This window comes from Protopterus annectens, chromosome 2.part0 (assembly GCF_019279795.1).
Source record: "Protopterus annectens isolate FY-2018-M chromosome 2.part0, PAN1.0, whole genome shotgun sequence".
Classification (NCBI taxonomy): domain Eukaryota; kingdom Metazoa; phylum Chordata; order Ceratodontiformes; family Protopteridae; genus Protopterus; species Protopterus annectens.
This window is the reverse complement of record NC_056728.1, coordinates 1665019414-1665039085: the sequence shown is the minus strand read 5'-3', so window position 1 is coordinate 1665039085 and position 19672 is coordinate 1665019414. Positions and strand designations below refer to the sequence as shown.

Sequence of the window (19672 nt, the reverse complement as noted above, 5' to 3'; positions counted from 1 at the left end):
ATACCCTCCAGTGTCTTCAGGAAGGCTGTGTGGGGTTCCTGAGTTTGAGAGGGTGGCCTGTGGCATGCTACAATTTGTAGAGCAGTTTTGCCTATGGTTAGTTTCACCTGGATGGTTTCAAGCTTAAATGCGTTACCAACCTGGAGGTGTGGGTATCCTTTATGAATATGGATACACCCCCTCCTTTTGTGGTGTGGTCCGGGTTTTGGGGCCGGAACGCATGATATGAGGTAAAACCTAATAGTGCCGGGGTGCTCTCAGGAGCCTTGAACCAGGTTTCAGTTACAGCACAGACATCGATGTTCTCCATACTGAGAAGGGCCTCGAGTGCGTGCATTTTGAGATTTAGACTTCTGGCATTGAGCAGCAACATTTAAACATTAAACAGTTAAACATTAAACCCTCTGCTAAGTCTAAACCACCTTTAAAATCAAAGAAACAAATACAGCATTCTCCAGCACAGGCCTCCATGCCTAAGAAACAAATGCTCAAAATGGCCGAAGACCTAATCACTCTGATCAGGGGGTCCCATCCCCCTCCTGATAAAAGGCCTAGACAGGATGCAGACTATGACTCATCCAACCAGGTGTCCATCTCTTCAGATTCATCCTCAGACCTAGGATTTTCTTTACCTCCTTATGAGGATTCTGATGCTGAGGAGTCAATTCCATCAGCCTCTCTGCCTGAGGAGGGGAAACCTTGCATACCATGAGGGAGCATTTCCATTGGGAAGGCCAGGATTACTCAGAATCCAAGAAAAGGCTCAGAGACTTCCTTTTATTACCTCAACACAGACCCCTTGCTATTCCGCCAGTGTTAGATATTGTGGATGATGTGTATACTGAATCCAGCTTAAATCCTGATTCCTTGCCTCCAGCCCCAGTTAAACCTGACAGATACTAGAGAGTCCCTGACTCACACAAATTTCTGTACAAAAGCCCTGTTGCTGACCCTGAAACTATTTCTCAGGGACCCAAAGGGGTTAAGGCCTCATCAGCCAAGAATCCAGTTCCCTCTGACAGAGATTCCAGAGCATTAGACAGATGGGGAAAGAAAGTATATACGTCTGCAACTTTAGCAATGAGAGCCTTAAATTGCCAGTTTCACATGCTAAAATATCAGCAATTTTTACTGTCTCAATTGAAACAAAAAATGGTTCCAGATTCAGATCCTCCTACTTTTAAAGAAAGGCAGGATTTATTGCATGCAGCTGAACAGGTAGGAAAACATACTTTGCAATGTGGTTTTGATTCTTTAGAGGCCTCCTGTAGAGCAGCAGTTACAGGTTCTGTCATTAGAAGACATGCTTGGTTAAAAGAACATACGTTACCAGATCATGTTAAAGCAAAATTATTGGATGCACCTTTGCAGCAGGATGTGTTATTTGGAGTTAAGGCAGAAGAGGTATTAAAGAAAATGGAGGATAAGGCAAAATCTATGCAAACGGTGAAGGATTTCTTACAGGTTCAGCCTCCTAGATTTAGCAGAAATTGGCCAACTAAGAATTGGTCCTTTCCAGTTACAGACAGACCTCAAAGGGGCAGATATAAGACGTCCAAGAGGTAGAGGTCAACCACAAGGTCCTTACATGGCTCAACAATGGGTTGCAGCAGGCCAGAAAGAAGGGGAAGACAGGCCCCAACCATATAAAAACCAGCCCCAATGGCTTCCCACTACAGCTGCCAAACAACTCTCTCTTGGCAGCCCCCTTGGGAGGAAAACTGGCACTTTTCTGTCACAATTGGCATATGATCACCAAAGACAAATGGGTTCTCAATATTGTATCTCAAGGTTACAGGTTCCACTTTCACACTCTGCCAAGGTTAAAAGGAATGCCAAATCTGCCACCAAATCAATGGGCAGAGGCACAAAAACAAATTACAGCACTCATGGATATGAGAGCTATTCAAAAGGTACCGCCACAGGAGCAAGGACAAGGCTTTTACTCAAGACTCATTCTGGTTCCCAGAAAGGACAAAGCCTGGAGGCCCACTCTGGATCTTTCTTCTCTAAACACTTACCTGGATGTTCCGAAATTCAAAATGTTGACACTACAGCAGCTTCTTCCCATGCTGGGCAAAAAAGCTTGGCTCGTGACATTGGACCTCAAGGAGGCATACCTGCATGTCCCTATCAGACAAAACTGCAGAAGATACCTCAGATTCTTAGCTGGTTCAATACACTATCAATTCTCTGCACTGCCCTTTGGCTTATCTACTGCACCCAGGGCCTTCACAAAGTGCCTGGCACCAGTAATTGCATTTTGCAGACAGAAAGGAAGTCAAATTTATCCGTACCTGGACGACTGCCTGGATGACTGCCTGATTCAAGCAGAGAGCAAGGACATTCTTCTAAAGCATCTGGCGTTTGTAAACAAAGTTAAGTTGCCTGGGGTACACAGTAAACGTACACAGTAAACGAAAAGAAATCAAAACTAGTGCCCTCACAAGAGATAATATTCCTGGGTGCCAGCTTGAACACAGCCCAGATGGCTTATCTCACGCCAGACAAGCAAGGACAACTGACTCAATACTTTCAATTGATGGCAACAAAGACCCAACTCCCTGCAAGAAAATTTCTGCAGGCCTTGGGTTACATGGCATCTTGCATACTACTAATTCCATATGCCAGACTGCATATGAGGAAACTACAATGGTACCTAAAGAATGTATGGTCTCAACACTGTCAAAGTTTGGAAACCATTATACCACTAATTCCTTGCCTTCAACAGGAGTTTCAATGGTGGGCTCAAGCTTTTCACCTCAACAAGGGGCTGCCTTTTTCTCAACCCACAGCCAGGCAAATGCTGACAACAGATGCATCGGATTATGCCTGAGGAGCACACATGGCAGGCAACTGTATTCAGGGCAAGTGGCCCGCAGAACAAAGGCATCTTCACATCAATCAAAAAGAGATGCTAGCTGTACAAAATGCCCTTATAGCTTTCAAGGACCTGCTGCATCCAGGACAACTACTACTAAAGACAGACAACACTACGGTTTTGTGGTACATAAACAAGCAAGGGGGCACTCACTCCTACCCCCTCTGCAGGCAAGCCATGACCTTGTGGAACACAGCTTTAAACTATCAAGTTCATCTGCAAGCACAATTCCTGCCAGGAGAGAAAAACACACTGGGAGACGACTTAAGCAGAAACATCATGGATCCCCACGAATGGGAATTGAATCCACAAATATTCAGAATGATAACACAGAAATGGTGGAGCCCGGGCATAGATCTGTTTGCATCCCCAATGAACTGCCAGCTACAGAAATTCCGCACAAGGAGTTACCATCCACAAGCATGGAAAGTGGATGCCCTCTCATTCAGCTGGAAAAACCTACAAGTATACGATTTCCCACCACTACCTCTCCTGCCAAAGGTACTCATAAAAGCCAGGCAAGAAGAGCCAAAGATGATCCTGATTGCACCAGACTGGCCACGCCAGCACTGATACCCAATCTTAAAGAACTTAGCACAAGGACCACCCTGGATTTTGCCTCAAATCCCACATCTGCCAACTCAGCACAACAATCAGATACTACACAGCCAGCTAAAGACCTTAAACCTAGCTGCATGGATGATTCCTTAATCAAGCAAGCAATGCAGCTCTCTAAAGCTGTTATGGATGTCATTCTGGAGGCCAGAAGGCCTAGTACCAGGAAAGCCTATTCGGATAAATGGAAGAGATTCTGTGCCTGGAACCAAACTCACAGCCTTGACCCTCATGTCCCAAACATTCCTCAGATACTACAATATTTAACTGAGATGCTGGACAAAGGCCTCTCCTTCTCATCCATCAAGATCCACGTCTCTGCTCATTACAACACGGATCCACCAATTTTCTCTAATCCTTTGCTAAAACAGTATCTCAGAGGGGCTAAAAACATAAGACCGCTCCGTAGAGCACCTACTCCAACTTGGGACCTCAAGTTTGTTTTGGAAAAATTAACTTTACCTCCTTTTGAGCCAGCTAACACAGCAGAATTAAAATATATCTCTTGGAAAACTGCTCTGCTCCTGGCAATAACATCAGCACAAAAAGTTTCAGAATTACAGGCACTAATGGCAGTGGAACCTTTCCTCATTTTCCACCAGGAAATAACCCTACGTTTATGCCAAAGGTGGTATCCAGTGTGGCTGTAAACCAAACTATTCATTTGCCAACTTTTTATCCAAAACCACAGAATAAAGGGGAGAGACTTCTGCATTCCTTGGACATTCACAGGCAGTTACGCTTCTACTTGGACAAAACTAAAGCTTTCATAAAATCTGAGCAATTATTGGTAGCATATGCTGCAGGAGCACCGGGAAAAGCCATTTCAAAACCAACTATTTCAAAATGGTTAGGACATTGTATACGTTTCTGCCATACACACCATGGGAAACCTGTACCTAGCAGCATTAGATCTCACTCCACCAGGGCAACAGCCACTTCAACTGCTTACCTCAGAGGAGTACCTACCAAGGATATTTTGGAAGCAGCAACTTGGAGTTCTGTACATACCTTCACCAAGCATTACCATCTGCCTCTATACTCTAAATCCAGAGCTGGCTTCATCACTGCAGTGCTGCAGGGCCTTATAGCCACCCCTAATGCCTTATAGAACCAGCCACCCTACCTCAGCTTTGGGATTCTACCCAAGTGTAATGACTGCAGCAGTGTAACACGATGAACATAGTACAGTTTTGTACCTACCATAAATGTAGATGTTCGAGTGTATACACTGCTGCAGTCCAGGTTACCCTCCCTCCTTCCCCTCTTACTTGCTGGTACGTACCTATGTCTTCTACCCTTTACTACCTATGGGGAGTATTTGCTGGTAGCTGAAGGTTGTTGTTTGCTTTACTGTATGTATGTTTTATTAGCAATTTGAATGGCCTACCTATTTGGGGGCACCTGACATCTGGGGCAAGAAAAACTGAAGAAAATGGCGTCTGCTGCATCTTATATACCCCTGTCGCACTGACGTCAGGGAGGAGGCGACAGCAACCGACGCCGGACCAAGACTTTGGAACTCAGGCCGACTGGGGAACCGCCTGACGGCAGGATAACCCAAGTGTAATGACTGCAGCAGTGTATACACTCGAACATCTACATTTATGGTAGGTACAAAACTGTACTTTATAGGACCCCATTGATGACCCCAAAAAATGTCCATTTCTGAAATACATTGGATGAAGTTCAAACACACACATGCTCCATCAGTCTTGAAGACTGTCCGTTAACTGGGAGACTTCAGATGTAAGCTAGGCCCAAAAATTCTTCATTTCATAAACAAAAATTCACCAATTAAAACAGTCTAAGAGCTCACTAGAGGAAAATATATTCTTGACCTGGTTCTTACAAATATAGCATTTATTATATGCACTATCCCACTGGTATACCTATCCCCCAGTTAAATCTGACCCCAAATTGGCAACCTTCTCATTCAAAATTGCTAAAGCAGCAGATGCAAATATCACAGTATTCATAGACTTCACATGTAAAAACTCTCTTCTTTTCTATGATGAAGTTTCAAAGCTCAAGTATAACTATTAACCCCAAAATGTGAACACAGCTGGCTGCTCTGGTGATATAAGGCGATAAAGCCCTGACTATGACCCAGACTACCCAGGTTTAGTTAATGGCTTAGGCAGCTGACTGAGTGGCAGGGATGGATGGGCATGCCCATCCTGGGTGAGAGGGTGCTTGTTGATGACTTTCCCTAAAGGGGAGGCTTGGTCCAAAGAGGAGACTTGCTCTTGAATATGGTCGACGAGTGGGGGGTGGGAAAAGGGAATTGGTAGGGCATATTAAAAGAAAAACCCAAACAGAAGCATAGACTGCCAAGCCCCAAGGATACCTTTAGGATCCCTGATCAGCCCCAGCAATACGAAAGTAGTCCAGGGGATAGGAGGATGGCTGGTAGACCCAGTGTGCATGTGGGGGTTGAGCTGGTAGGATGAAGTCCGAGGGGACCAAAAAGAAATGTGGACACATCTAGTAGATCTGCTCTTCTAGAAGACTGTATAAATCTGTCCATTCCTACCAAAACAACAAAATGGGAAGTGAAAAAGCAAACCAGCCTGGTGGCGCACATGGTGGTACTACAATAAAAGGGAAAAAGCTCATGTCAAGGCCAACATCAAAAGTTTCTCGAAGGTCTTGAAACTATCATCAGGAAAAAAAAGGCTTCCCATAAACATTGACTGGCATTGGAAGCTAAGGATCATTACATATCCTTTACTTCAGAACTGTACAAAATAACACTCATTGCTCTGAACTTTTACATAATGGCATTTACCTAACTCGATCCATAAGATATTGCAAATATATTGGCAAAAAATTCACTGCAAAATTCATCCCAGAGACTTTTATTCAAAACCCACGTATACTGAAGGATCTCAACCACCCTATCATCACAAAACAATGTTTTGTTAGAAGTACTCTCCAGAACAAAGCAATACACTCTCTGTGAAACCTGTTAAAATATTAGGCTGCCTGCGGAACAGCACTAAACATGAGCTGGTGGAACGGCTCCCAAAACTGTTCTTCATGAGCTTCTCTGTTGGTTTTCTCCCACAGGTTTGGTGCACAGTAGTTGTGATGCCAGTCCTCAATAGGAGCCCCACAGTGGATCTCTGTAATTACAGACTCATCAGCCTGATTATCTTTGTCTGTAAGGCCATGGAACAGGTCTTAACAGACACTATAAAATGTGATGTACCAAAAAAAAAAAAAATCTTTTAAGACTTGACCCTCAGCAGTTTGGCTTTAAGGGTAAATCCTGTTTAATGAATGTTTTTGAGGGTAATACAAACCATGGACAGTAGTCACTATTCGTACAGCATGCCTAGGCTTCACCTTGACACTTGATAATGTACCACATGCCAACATTACCAAAAAGCTAAATGCACTCAAAATTGGTCCCTATCAAGTTAGATGCCTAGCTAATTGGCTGAGGCACAGGATGCACACAGTGAGGGTGGGAGGCATGTCTTCAGATACCAAGAAAGGAACCAGTGGGGTACCACAGGATCCATGTCGGATCTCTGATATTTGGAATATACTTCCCCGATCTCCAAATAAAAAATAAAGAACTGTAGCTAACCAGGTTTGTAGATGATCATAAATTGTGCTTTATAGTGAAATCCTCTTCTAACATGCAGAAGTTGCAAAGTGAACTTGCACGCGTGAAAAGCTGGTGCTCTGAAAACAGATTAAAACTAAATGCAAAAAATGCAGTATGGTTGCATTTGGTAAAGTCCCCCCCACCCAGCTTATAATGTGAGCAATGCCCCACTCCAAAAGGAAGATGTGAAAGATTTTGAAATATGAGTAGATAACTCCCGTTCTGTTCATCATCTTGTAACAGTGGTGGGGAAATCTGTCAGGCACAGTTGATTGCAAATGGCATCTCCAAAGATGTTCTTACCCCTTTGCATTCTGCACTGATCAGACCAGACATCAACTACAATGCCTCCTTTGGTGTATGTCTTACTATGTACATCAAGCAAATGGGAGACCCCCCCCCCAAAGATTTTTGACAAAATAGGCCTAAGGGATCTGAGATACCATGTTTTCAATATCCTACAGACTCCTTAGGGGCAATCCCTGGCTTCCCTTCTATCCATTAGGGATCTGGCAGTCCAAGACCTCTTATTTCCCCACAAATCAAACCGTCCAGCAAACATTAGAACCAGAGATCTGAACTTGCTCCAGCAAATAAATCATGGTGGAAAGGTGTATATTTGCTAATCAACAGCTACCACTTCAATGGACTAAACTTTCTGTCCAGGTCAAGTAATGGGGAACACCGCCTTCCTTTAAGAATGAATTAGACAACTGAATCAGATATTCATAAATCCCCCCCCCCCCCAAGTATGACTGATCATTCCTCCATGAAAAAGAAGGCAGGGTCTAAGAGTGGTTACCTGAGGTTTATATCCATAGAGCGTGTAGCTCGAGTGGATTTGGTTTTGCTAAGATGGAGCATGTTCAACAGTTCTGGGTTGGACATGGCTCTGTATGTTAGACAGAGATCGCCTCTGAGAAGGCGGTATGCAACAGAGAAAAGCCTTAGTTTTTTCAATCGTGCTGCATGGCTAGTAATCCTCTTAGTGAGGTACCTCTGTGGTCACTCCAGCTCTCTCCAGCTGCTGGAGATGCCTAGCCAGGTACATACCAATTGGTGCATTGTACTCAATAATGGGTCTGAGGGAAGAGTAGAGGGGCACCAATACATCCTTAGATCTTGATGCGAACCCTTTCGTGATCACATGGGTCACATAGAAGGATTTTCTAACCACCTTGGCAACATGGTTATCAAAGGAAAGCTGACTATCTAATTGGGTCCCTAGATCCCTTATTACTACTTCAGATTTCAGGGGGTTACCTCCTATGTGGTAGTTCGCGGGTACTCTGTTTTTTCCAAAGGGGATTACTACGCATTTTTTAGCATTTAGCTTGAGACCATGGCTTTGACACCATGCATCAGTCTCATTAAGGCCCTTCTGGAGGATATCCATGTCGGCCAGAGACTCTGTTATAGCACCCAGTTTGCAGTCGTCCGCAAACTTGGTCAGCACAGCCCTTCAGTGTTTGCCTGTATTTCAGAGAAGTATATGCCAAACAGGAGGGGCCCCAGGACAGAGCCCTGAGGCACACTGCTCGTTACTGGTCTGGATTCGGACATAGATCCCGCTACTCTTACTTTGTGGGATCTGTCTGAGAGCCAGTTTGCGATCCATCTTGTGACGTAAGGGTTTATGCCCAGGTTGGTGAGTTTATCAATAATACCCAAATGGGGAATGGTGTCAAATGCTTTAGCAAGGTTCAAGGTAAGCCGTGCGTACCTCCTTTCCCTTATCTATAGCCTGAGTAACTGTCTCAAAGAAGTCCACCAGGTTCAGGAGGCATGATCTGCCCTTGACAAAGCCGAACTGTGTGGGGTCAAGTGTTTGGAGGTTCCCAATCTCTCCATTTATGAGTTCCATAATGATTCGCAGCATTACCTTACAGATCAGACTGGTCAGGCTTATTGGTCGGTAGTTCCCAGGGATGGTTTTGGGCCCACCCTTGTGCAGCGGAACCACCGTTGCTGTGCACCATTCTATGGGCACATATCCTGTCGAGAGGCTGAGACTGAACAGGGTATTCAGATGTGAGGTTAATTCATTTTGGAGCTCGCTTATGACACAGCCCGGGATGCCATCTGGTCCCATGGAGGCAGTGTTTTTAGCTTTAGGTAGAGCCTTATTAACCAATGTATCAGTAATAATTGGAGTTACACAATCCCCTGGAATAGTAATAGGCCCTGTAGGTGGTGGGGGGAGAAATTTGCACTGAACCTGTCAGCCAAGATGTTGGCAATGTCAGTGGGGTCAGTGTATTTTGTTCCATTTTGTACTAGCTCAGAACAGACCTGAGCGTTGCCATTTAGGTTTTTGACGTAACCATAGAAGGCCTTGTGGTTATCCTTGGCAACTTTCTTTTTGAAATTGGCTTTAGTTGACTTGATGAGGGCCCTCAATTTCTTACTAAAGATGATCTGGGAAGATTTTTCTACTTGAGATGTGGCCTTTTTTTGTTTGTCTCCTCCTTTTATTGTATAGTTTGCTTATGGCTGGGGTCCACCAGACTGGTTTCTTCTTGCTTGAGGAAGGAGTCTTGGTTTTATTTGGGATAGCACGGTCCATGCAATCCTGAAGATGTATATAAAGTGCCTTGGTGTAGGATTCTGCATCCTGGATATCATTATTCTTCTGCAGGGGAATAGTGAAGCTTTCCACTTCTGACGCAAGTAGTTTGAAGTTTGCTTTGGAAAAGTTTTTTATAATGGTTTCTTTGGCTGAGGGAGGTGGAGGGGTGAGGATGTCTAGGGTTATCAGTTTGTGGTCTGATCTGACAAGAGAGGGAGTGATAATGGGTATGGTACAATGGACGCCCATATTTGTGATGACTAAATCCAGTATGTTGTCTCCTCTAGTAGGAGAACATACCAGTTGTTCAAGGGCATTTGAATTTATAAATTCTATGAACCGCTGGGCATAGGAGTTAGAACTTTGGTAGTTCACCCAGTCTATACCAGGGTAGTTGAAATCGCCCAAAATTATGGTGTTGGGTAGGACCTTTATATTTTCCAATGCCTCAAGGAATGCTGAGTGAGCATCTTGGGACATTGTGGGCGATCTATAACAGGCTATGACTTGAAATGTGGTTTTGCCTGCTGATAGTTGCACATGGATGATCTGTGGGGCATCATGCTGCTCCACTAACCTGGAGATGTGGGTATCCTTGATGAATATGGATACACTTCCGCCCTTTGTACTGCGATCCCGTAACTGAGGCTGGAAGGTATGATATGAATTGTAACCTGGTAGTGCTGGGGTGCTCTCTGGAGCCTTGAACCTGGTTTCCGTCACTGCACAAACATAGATTTTTCTCCATACTGAGGAGTGCCTCGAGTGTGTGCATTTTGAGGTTGAGACTTCTGGCGTTGAGTAGAATTACCCTTAGTTTTTGGTTACCTGTGCTGGTGACAGTGGTTGGTTTGTCCTTTGAGCCTTGCCTAAAAAAGGCACTATGGGGACTGCAAGAGCCTTGGCCAGTATTCGAAAGCCTAGGGGTGACAGGTGCAAACCATCCCTGGCGAAACAGTGAGGCTTGTCTATCATGTCATCCCAGGCAGACAGACACTGGATCCCCTTAGAATGACACCAGAAGCTTAGCCAATTGTTGAAATTGATCATTTTGTCTTTGTATTGTGGTATCATTCTAGGTGAAGGTAGTATGCTACTCAAGGTCAAGGTCATACCAGCTTGGGCTACATGATCAGAGAGCTCCTCGATGTCTCTTTTCATGTAGTCCAGGGAGGTACGTCTTAGATCATTCACACCAACATGTACAATGACAGCGTCATACTTGTACTTTTGTTGAGTGACCTAAGTGCCTGTATTATGTGGCGGATCCTAGCACCCGACAGGCAGCTGACAGTAACCTTCTTCTTGTTCAGCCTGGTGAGTGGAACATCTGTGTGCCTTACTATAGAGTCTCCTATTACTAGCGTGTTTGGTATGGTGTTTTGCCTTAGAGTCTGTTGTGAGGCACACTGCTGAGGTGAATTATGTGTTTTCTGGCTTATGTTTGGAGGTGCAGGTTGCTTGCTTGTCTGCTTTGGAGGGCACTGTTTCTTTTTCTGATTGGTACCTACTGCCTCCGAATATGTTTTTGAGTATTTATGTGTAATGTTTTGCCGGTGCTTGTTTTGTAGATCCATGTGTGACTGGTGGTGTGATGCTAGTTTGTCTCTTCTCCTGTTGACTGTCTGTTACAGTCATGGGTTGAGAGTGCTTAGCCTCCAGTCTGGCTGTGTATTTGCATCTCTCACAAGTGTTTGTGTCTAGAGATAAGAGGAGAGGGTTGTCTGTATACGAGGCAGTTGTGACATTGCCTCAGGATGCCCAATTCCACCAGATGAACTGGAGAGTACACCTGAAGCTGACCTCTGGATATGCTTGGAAAAGTAACTTTCACTTGTCTTGCGGACAATCGGGGGTCTTATGCTGTATTATAATAGTGCTGTCTAGGAGATTTGGAAAATAAGAGTGTTGTCTAGGAGATTTGGGCAAGTGCTGATTTGGGCTATGCAAGTGCTGCAATAAGAGCAGTTGATCTGAAGCACTTGAGTTGAGGCTTGCCTAGTTCTAAGAGAAAATTTGCAGCGCAGACTTTGTGGAGCCAGGTATAGTATACCCTAGCTAACTGGTGCTGCCCGACGCTGCTCTGTGTGCAATACCGTGCAAAAAGTGAGTTGCAGGGTTTTAAGAGGGAGAGATCAAGGAGTTTGGAATTGACCCAAAATGGCCAATAAAACTACAGTTTCTAGGTAGTAACCACTCCTACAGGGACAGGCAGGCTGCTCAGTGTTAACCACTGCCACTGGTGAACACAGAGACTTCCCTTTAGCCCAACCAAGCACTGGCCTCCAACAGACTTACAAACAATTCAGAACAGCAACTCTGTAACTGAACTTTTTTTTTTAAATTATAGAAAGTGGGAAAATAGCAAGATTTTTTGTTTTTGTTTAAGGATAGCAGAGACACACAAGTAGCAAACTAGTCAGAACAGTGCAATAAATGACCCCAACACGTGTGTGCTAGGTCAGAGGCAGGTAAAATGCAATTTTAAGAAAAAACGATTTTAAATTAAGTGCAACACAAAAAATGCAATAAACAGGTTCTAGGTATGTTCTAAATACTGTTTCTAACACAGATATCAACTTTTGCAAGCAAGAAAACACCGAAAAGTAGGCAGCAATGCAGTTTTTCTAAGAAGTAAATCAGAAGAAAATACTTAAAATCTCAAAAGTGGCTCCTTTCTTCTCTCAGCGTTTTCTCCTCTTGGTAGGTGCTTCAGCAACAACTATCAAGCATTGTCTTTTTAATGAGGCAAATATTGTAGAGGTAACTAAGGGGGCAGGTAAATGTAGTCTTAGCAAAGTAGGATAAACCAGTTCAGTACACAGTTTTGTTCCACAGCTATGATACAAGTGACAAGTTTTATGGCATATATTGCTGTTGACCCACCACTGGCTATAATCATTTCTTCATAAAATAGTTCCTTAAAGAGGTACCCTTCCTCTTTTGTGATCTTAAATTTTGTACTGGAAAAATTGACCCTGGCTTCATTTAAGCCAGCAGTTTCAGCTTTGCTTAAAATACTCATTTTGAACGGCAGGACGCCGGGTGGCCATTATCTCACCTAGATGGGTTTCAGAATTGCAGGCCCGTCTGTGCAGAGGAGCCTTACACAATGTTCCACCATTGACAGAGTAAATTTTAATACTAATCTTTCCTTTGTGTTAATGACGGCCTTGAGTTTTCCCACAACCAGGTTATTTAGCTGCCAGTTTTCTTTCCCAAGCCACAAGGTGAATTTGGGTGAATTTTTACATTTGCTGGACATCCACCTGCAATTTAGGTACTATCTGTACAGAATCAGGGCATTTAGACAGTTATTTATATCCCTTTTCCAAGGAAATACAGCAGATCTGTCACTGAGCAAATCATTTAAATTGTTAATTAGTGCTTTCTCTTTTGTTACAAAAAGCATGGGATAAAATCTTGCTCGTGGCTTAAGGCATACTGTAAAAGAGCAGCTAACATATCAGAAACCTGTCTTGGTCCTCCCTGCACATGTTTTCCAAATACTATAAACTGAAATGTTCAGTTCAGGAGCAGGGTAGGGTTTGGCACTGCAATTCTGCTAGGCTTAATGCGAGGAGAGGGTGTCAGTATTGCACTGGGTTCCACCTCCCAGAATGGGCAACGTTGCTGTCCTTCCCATATGTCATGAATACTGCTACAGCAATGATCCATACAACGAACGTAGAACAATTGGATGAATGCGTACACTCACCATTAAGTAGCTGTCTCAAGCAGAATCACTACAGTGTACAACCCATCCTCCTTCCCCTTTCAGTTTTCCTCTTTGTGTCAAGACAGTCTAGTAGCTGATGGACAAAGAGGGTTATTGCCATCCATCACTGCTTCTTTGGTAAACCCCATTCTGATTTATTCAGGGTCTGCAGTTAGGACCTGCCACAAAGTGTCTGTTCTAACTTTTTAATTTTATTGGGCTTGAAGAAAACTGAAGCCAGGGCTTTCCCCCTTTATAGGACAAGCCCCCCTCATCTTCAGTGGCAAAAAAGAACCAAGTGGAGAGGGCTGATTTCCTGATTAATGCAATATATTGTCTTGTATGCCTGCACCGAGACATCCGTAGACCTCTGGGAGTCAGGCCACCTTGGTGGACTTCCACCTGCAGCTAATTTCCATGCATCAGTACTGCAGCAGTAATCCTACACGAATATCTACTTTTATGGTGGATATACTTGCAGAACAGTTCAGTACTTCCAAGAATTAAATTAATTTAGGAACACCCTCAAGATTGGACAGATTCCCTCCTTGTCTACTGTTGCAGGATATTACTTAATGTTGACAACATATTCTGTTTTCACTGCACCTTTTTTGCCAATAGACCAGCAATGCATGTATATTATATTGTAAAAACTTATCCCTCCAGAATTGCTGTGGTGATTTTCTTGTCCAGTAGTGTAATCAACTGCTAAATACTGTTTGGTGTAGAACTGATTAGGAAATAGCACAGTTATCACATTGTGATGTAATGCCCCATTTTTAAACACATTTTTTTCATGTTTCTGCAGATAATCGGAAGACACTTTAGATCAATTCCTGTAAATGAAAAAGAAACTATAACTTACTTTATCTATTCTGTTAAGAATGATAAGAACAGACCAGACCACAAGACAGACAGCAGTGTCCATTAGCACAAGACGGCTGTGGCCTCAAAGACTGTTCTTAAATGCACGAAGTGTAAAACTGCTGAACTTTGTAAGTTAAATTATGTAACTATAAAGCTTAATATGTCTGGAGTGTATTTTTGTCATATTTGTGTTATTGTAGATTTCTGACTTTGGTAATGTAAGGTCCTTTGGGCACTTATTGATATGTACCCTATTTTAAATTCACAGCGACATGTCTGATTCTGAAGTTTTACTTGACAACCTGATTCCTTGATATTGCTGAGTAATGACAGCGTCATCAATTAAAAAAAGTATTACCAGAGCAGCTATTTTATAGCAGATTTTTTTTCTTATTGGACATGGTGCCCTTGCCTTATAAAGAAGTGAGCAATGAGTTATTTTTCTATGCAGAATTGCATGTTAACATTTTCTGTTAGAGTCAAAACTATTGCAGCTTTAAGTGAACCACAAAGTACTGTATAAATTTAAGCGATATACATTGTCTGGTAAATTGTTGTGATCGGAGTTCTGTCCATTTGGAGTGACGAGTCGCTTCTCAAAGAACAATGCACTTGATGTTGCACAAAAAAGGAAACCATTCCAAACTGTTCATTTTTTATTCTGATGTAGGTTGATATAGCTAATTGTAAAGTCTCGTTAAAATGAGAACATACTTCTGCTGTCCCTTATTTTGCCTCAAATTTTTGCTCATTTTCCAGTAAAATTGTGATTTTCTGTGAGATCATTTGAGAATTGTATTGACTTCATCACGCCAGATGTCGTAGTTCTTGAGAAAATACACAGTCCTATAAAAACTTAAGTGACCAAGAACTGTTATTTAATTTTTTTGTCCCTAGTTATTTTTGGCTGCATTACTTATTGATTCTAGTGTTAAGTTAAAACAGTGAAAAACAGCATCACATAAATTGGCAGTTTGGATGCTAATATCGACATGACTGTTATGCTTTTTTTAAGTATGGGCCAGTATTGTGTAACCTTTAAATCTGTTTATAAAGCAGTATTTTTATCTACACATTTCTGAAATGATTTGGTTTGTATGACATTATACAAACTGCCTTATGTTGTTAATTCATAATTTATTGCTTTGAATTCATCATGAACAGTGATTCTTCCAGACGTTGCCTGAGGTAACCAGTTGTTTAGGACAACATGTATGTTATATGCAGAAACTGTAACATGAAGATCAAACAACAAACAATGTGGGTTGAATTTTGTTAAATTGTTGTGGTGTTGGCACTTACGAAGTGTGAGGGCAAAGTCAGCACTTTATACATCATTGTTCAAGTAGCTTGAACCTAAGAACTGCTCACATATCTTCAACTTCTTATGTTGAATCACTTGTAGCTACAAGTAAAAGTCTCAACATACTGGACTTCATGTATTACAAATAAAAACTACTGAAAGTATATTTTCAGTTTTGTCTTTACTTTTGATGCACTAATTTGTTTCCAGCATGTCGTCCGTAATCAGAAAACTTTCTATAGTTACTGTAATTGAGAAAAACTTTCTATAGTTACTGTAATTGAGAAATGAAGGGTGCTTCTTCAGGGTTATCTTAATCTGCTCTGGTAGGTTTCTGAGCTATTTATCAAGATCCGTCTATTTTGTAATGCTTCTGTACTAAATGTTAAGAACTCTGTGAGATTAGAAGGTATGAAGATTCTCATATTTACAGAATCCCTTCCAGTCAGTTTGCAAACAGTTGGATGATTCCCACATTTGCTGACTGTGGCAGTAGTTAAAATTCATACTGGTTTTATTTTAAAATTTATATAATATATGCACACAAAATCAGTTTCTTACCATTTGGAGTTAATTTCATAGCATCAGACTTCCATAAACTTAACATTAGGGTTCCAGTCCCTCTCACTGCATTCTGTCTGTTCTGTACATCTTCACTATACATACAGTACACACAACTGAGTACAGTATGCCGCGGAACGATGACACGCCAAATACAGATTCACATTACTGCTGTGACACTTTAATCACTGCAACGTCCCCAAGGCAAAGGTTCAGAAAAAGGAAGTAACAGTCACTGTAACAGTAAATCATAATATTTGAGCTCACTTCCCACCTACATATTTGTCTTGATCTTAATTTTAAAAAGTAGTGATGACTTGCCCTTTTCTGAGTTCAACAGATGATTTTGCAATGCAGACTAACTTGGGTGTGTGCATTTTTGTCATTAGTCTTGTCTGTCCATGCTCTGTCCAGTTCTTATTGTTTAAATGATGAACATTTTCCATTCACTTTAGACAAGTTTTGGCTATGTAGCAGTGAGGACAGCTTTTTTTTTTTTTGGAGGCTAAATTTTCAAATTTACCTGTATTCTTATCTTTGCAAATACCAGAGCCCCTGTGATGAAATTGATCTGTATGTTAGAAAAATAGCTCATAATCTTTATTCAAAAGGTGTGTTTTTTCTAGGCCCTGACCATAACATGAAACCGTCAGCAGTTTAACAAATTCAAGAGCTTGGTCACTGCCTACTGCCACTTTATTGTGCATACGGGAACAAGTACATCATTTGCAATGAAGTCATCATTGTTATTAAATGTAGTATGCTGTTATTGTTTTGATGACCTCAAACAAGTGAAGCGAAGATGTCATTTAAGGAGCAGTGTTTTTGAGGGCTCCTCACTGAGATTGTGCATCAGACCACTGATGAACTCATTAGGTGATCATTCATGAAGCCATGGAAAGCAGATAGGGAGGGTATTCTTAAAATGTGGCTAGGCAGCAGGTGAAACTAGATGTTCTTCATGTTTCACTGTTGCAGTCCTCACGTTTGGGATGTTCTTCATGTTTTACTGTTGCAGTCATCACATTTGGGTTATCTGCTTGCAGTAGCCCTCAGTAAGTCTTGGGTCCTGTGTTGGTTGCTGTCTCATCTTCCATGACGTCAGGTCGCCAGGGGTATAAAGCATGCAGCCAATGCCATTTTGTCAGTCTTTCTTGCCGTGCGGTGCTCAAAGCAGAAGCAGTTCACAAGTGCCGGTCGGCCGACTCCTGAAATTTTTGTTTTCAAGTTTCAGAACCAAAGTCTTCAACTAAAGCGGAGTACCCCATTGGGGAAACTCTCTCTTTTTTTTGCTCTAGACCGATGTCAGTAAAAGTCAATAATTATATTTCTTGTGGAAAGCAAATACCTCACAAAGATTTTCATTAGTACTGTATTCTTTGCCTAGGCCCTGACTACGACGTACCTCGCTGTCTGTTTTGTGCCTTATTTAAGCAACAAACTATTTGTCATCGGTATATTTATGTTTCTAAATATTTTGGTACTCTGTTCAATTATCCAGATATGTCTTTGGTAAGCCATCCGACTACCGACATTCTGAAAAAATGCAAAGATAAAGACAGAGGCAGGTCGCCTAGGTCCAAAGCTGCTGACGATGCTTCTCCTAAGCCAGTCGCCAGTTTGCCAGTACTCAGTGAGGTGCTTTCACAGCCCCTGATACCTGCTACTTCAGATTCGCAGGCCTCTACTGAGACCCATTTGGAGTCCGGTATGCTGTGAGATGCTTCAACTGTGGAACCTGTGGATGTCTCTTCCTTGGATGGGTCTGGAGCCGCTGTGCAGGCACCGGCTGCTGAGGGTGTATTCAGGCCTACTGACTTGCATATTAAACCAACGCCATTTTCTTCAATGCCTAAAACTCGAACTATGCCTAGAAAACTAACGCCCAGATCGCATGGGCAGGCCTCATGAATGGCTGAAGAGACCTTATTACTTTAATCAGGGGAAGCCAACCTTCCCCTTCTAAGAAACCTAGGACTGAATTTGCTTTTGATACTTCTGACCAGGATTCTGAAATGTATGATGTTAAGTTGTCAATCTCGCCTTCATTCTTGCTGGATGGGCTCGGAGCCGATCCTCGGCTCCGACTCGGCCAGTACTAAAGCTCCAGAGCTAACTCCACCAGCTCGAGGCTCCCCTATATCCCACAGTGCTAGGCGGTAACTACTCAGATCTCATTTGCCGCTTAGCTGCGAGGTGCTTTCTTCTACTGGCTCTGGCAGGTTAGTGAGTTTTTCTAGTTAGAAAATTAAAATATCTACCCCTATCCTTTATTTAGTTAAGTTTATAGTACAGGGTATCCCTTTAGTTTAAATCGGGTCTTCCCTCGTTTTTATTCCCTTTTATTCCCTTTTTAAGTTCTAGGCCTTTGGCCCACTCCCCTTTTTCCCTTTGTCATTTAGTGTGATTGGGTTTTTTCTTCTTTGGTTAAAGGGTGTGTCTGTGTTTTGTGTCTGTGTCGTTTTTTGTATACAGTCACTTTTTTCTAGGATGTCGAAAGACTCCAAGGTCTCAGGCTTCAAGAAGTGCTGTCAGAAAATGTCTCTGACAGACGGTCACACTTCTTGTGTATATTGCCTGGGACCTTTGCACCTGCAGGACTCCTGTGCTGTTTGCCATGCATTCAGCCCAAGAGTCCTGCAGGAACGCAAAAATAAACTTATTCTTCGAGGCTTATTAAAGCCTGAAGGCCCCCCCAACGCAGACCTTCAAAGACTTCCAAGCCGTCGGCTCCAGCTTCAGAGCCGTCCACTGGGAGCATTAAGACTTCTTCGACATCGGCTCCGGCTGGAGTCGATGTTTCGAAGACTCAAACTGTTACCTCGGCTCCGGCTGGAGCCGAGGGTGCTAAGACTCAGTCGGCTCTGATAGTTTTATCGGAGCCACCTTCTAAGAAGAGGTCGAGGTCCCCTTCCATCGGCTCCATCCACTCGGCCCTGGGATCCCTTCTTCTGTCGGAGCAGAGCCATAGGTCCCATTCCTCTCGGTCCTCCAGGCTGTCCGACCATGACTTACAAAGGGTGGTGAGTAGACTTCTCAAGTCCGAGGCACTGGCCCAAATGCTGCATAGCCTTACTCAACAGTCAGCGGCTATTCCCATCCCTGCTTCTGTTCCTCCTCCGACTCCTTTGAGTTCGGAGCCCGGGCTCGTCGGAGCCATGGCTGTCGGTGCGTCGGAGCCAATACCCTCCCTTTCGGCTCCGTCATCTGCTCCGATTTCCTCTTTGGGGGGATCTCGGTGCCGGGCTTCCCTCATCAGCTCCGAGGGGGCAAGTGGCATCGGACCCTTGTCCGACCCCGTTCTCCCTCTCGGAGCGTTGGCGCTGGTGAGTTCGGCTCCGACATCGGCCTCGGAGCCGTCCCTGTCGGTGCTGGGGGGGTCCTTGTCTCCTCGGAGTGGGGACCTTCAGCCCTGGCTGATCGGGGTGCCTTCGAGGTCACGTGGAGCGTGCTAGACCCCGTGTCTACCCCACGGTCGGCTCCGTCAGCTCCTCCCTCTTGAGTGCCTGCGATGATTTCTACCCACCCCCTTGTACCAG

The 19672-nt window shown here is 43.3% G+C and overlaps 1 protein-coding gene across 1 annotated transcript in view; it reads left to right on the top strand.

Moving 5' to 3' along the window:
* SAP30 (Sin3A associated protein 30) overlaps nucleotides 1-15736 on the top strand; it is a 294757-nt gene extending 279021 nt beyond the window's left edge. The window contains exon 4 of the mRNA XM_044061721.1: nucleotides 14211-15736. Coding sequence (XP_043917656.1) covers nucleotides 14211-14333 — 123 coding nt within the window. The 3' untranslated portion in view covers nucleotides 14334-15736. The remainder of the gene's footprint in view (nucleotides 1-14210) is intronic.
* Nucleotides 15737-19672: the final 3936 nt, after the last annotated feature.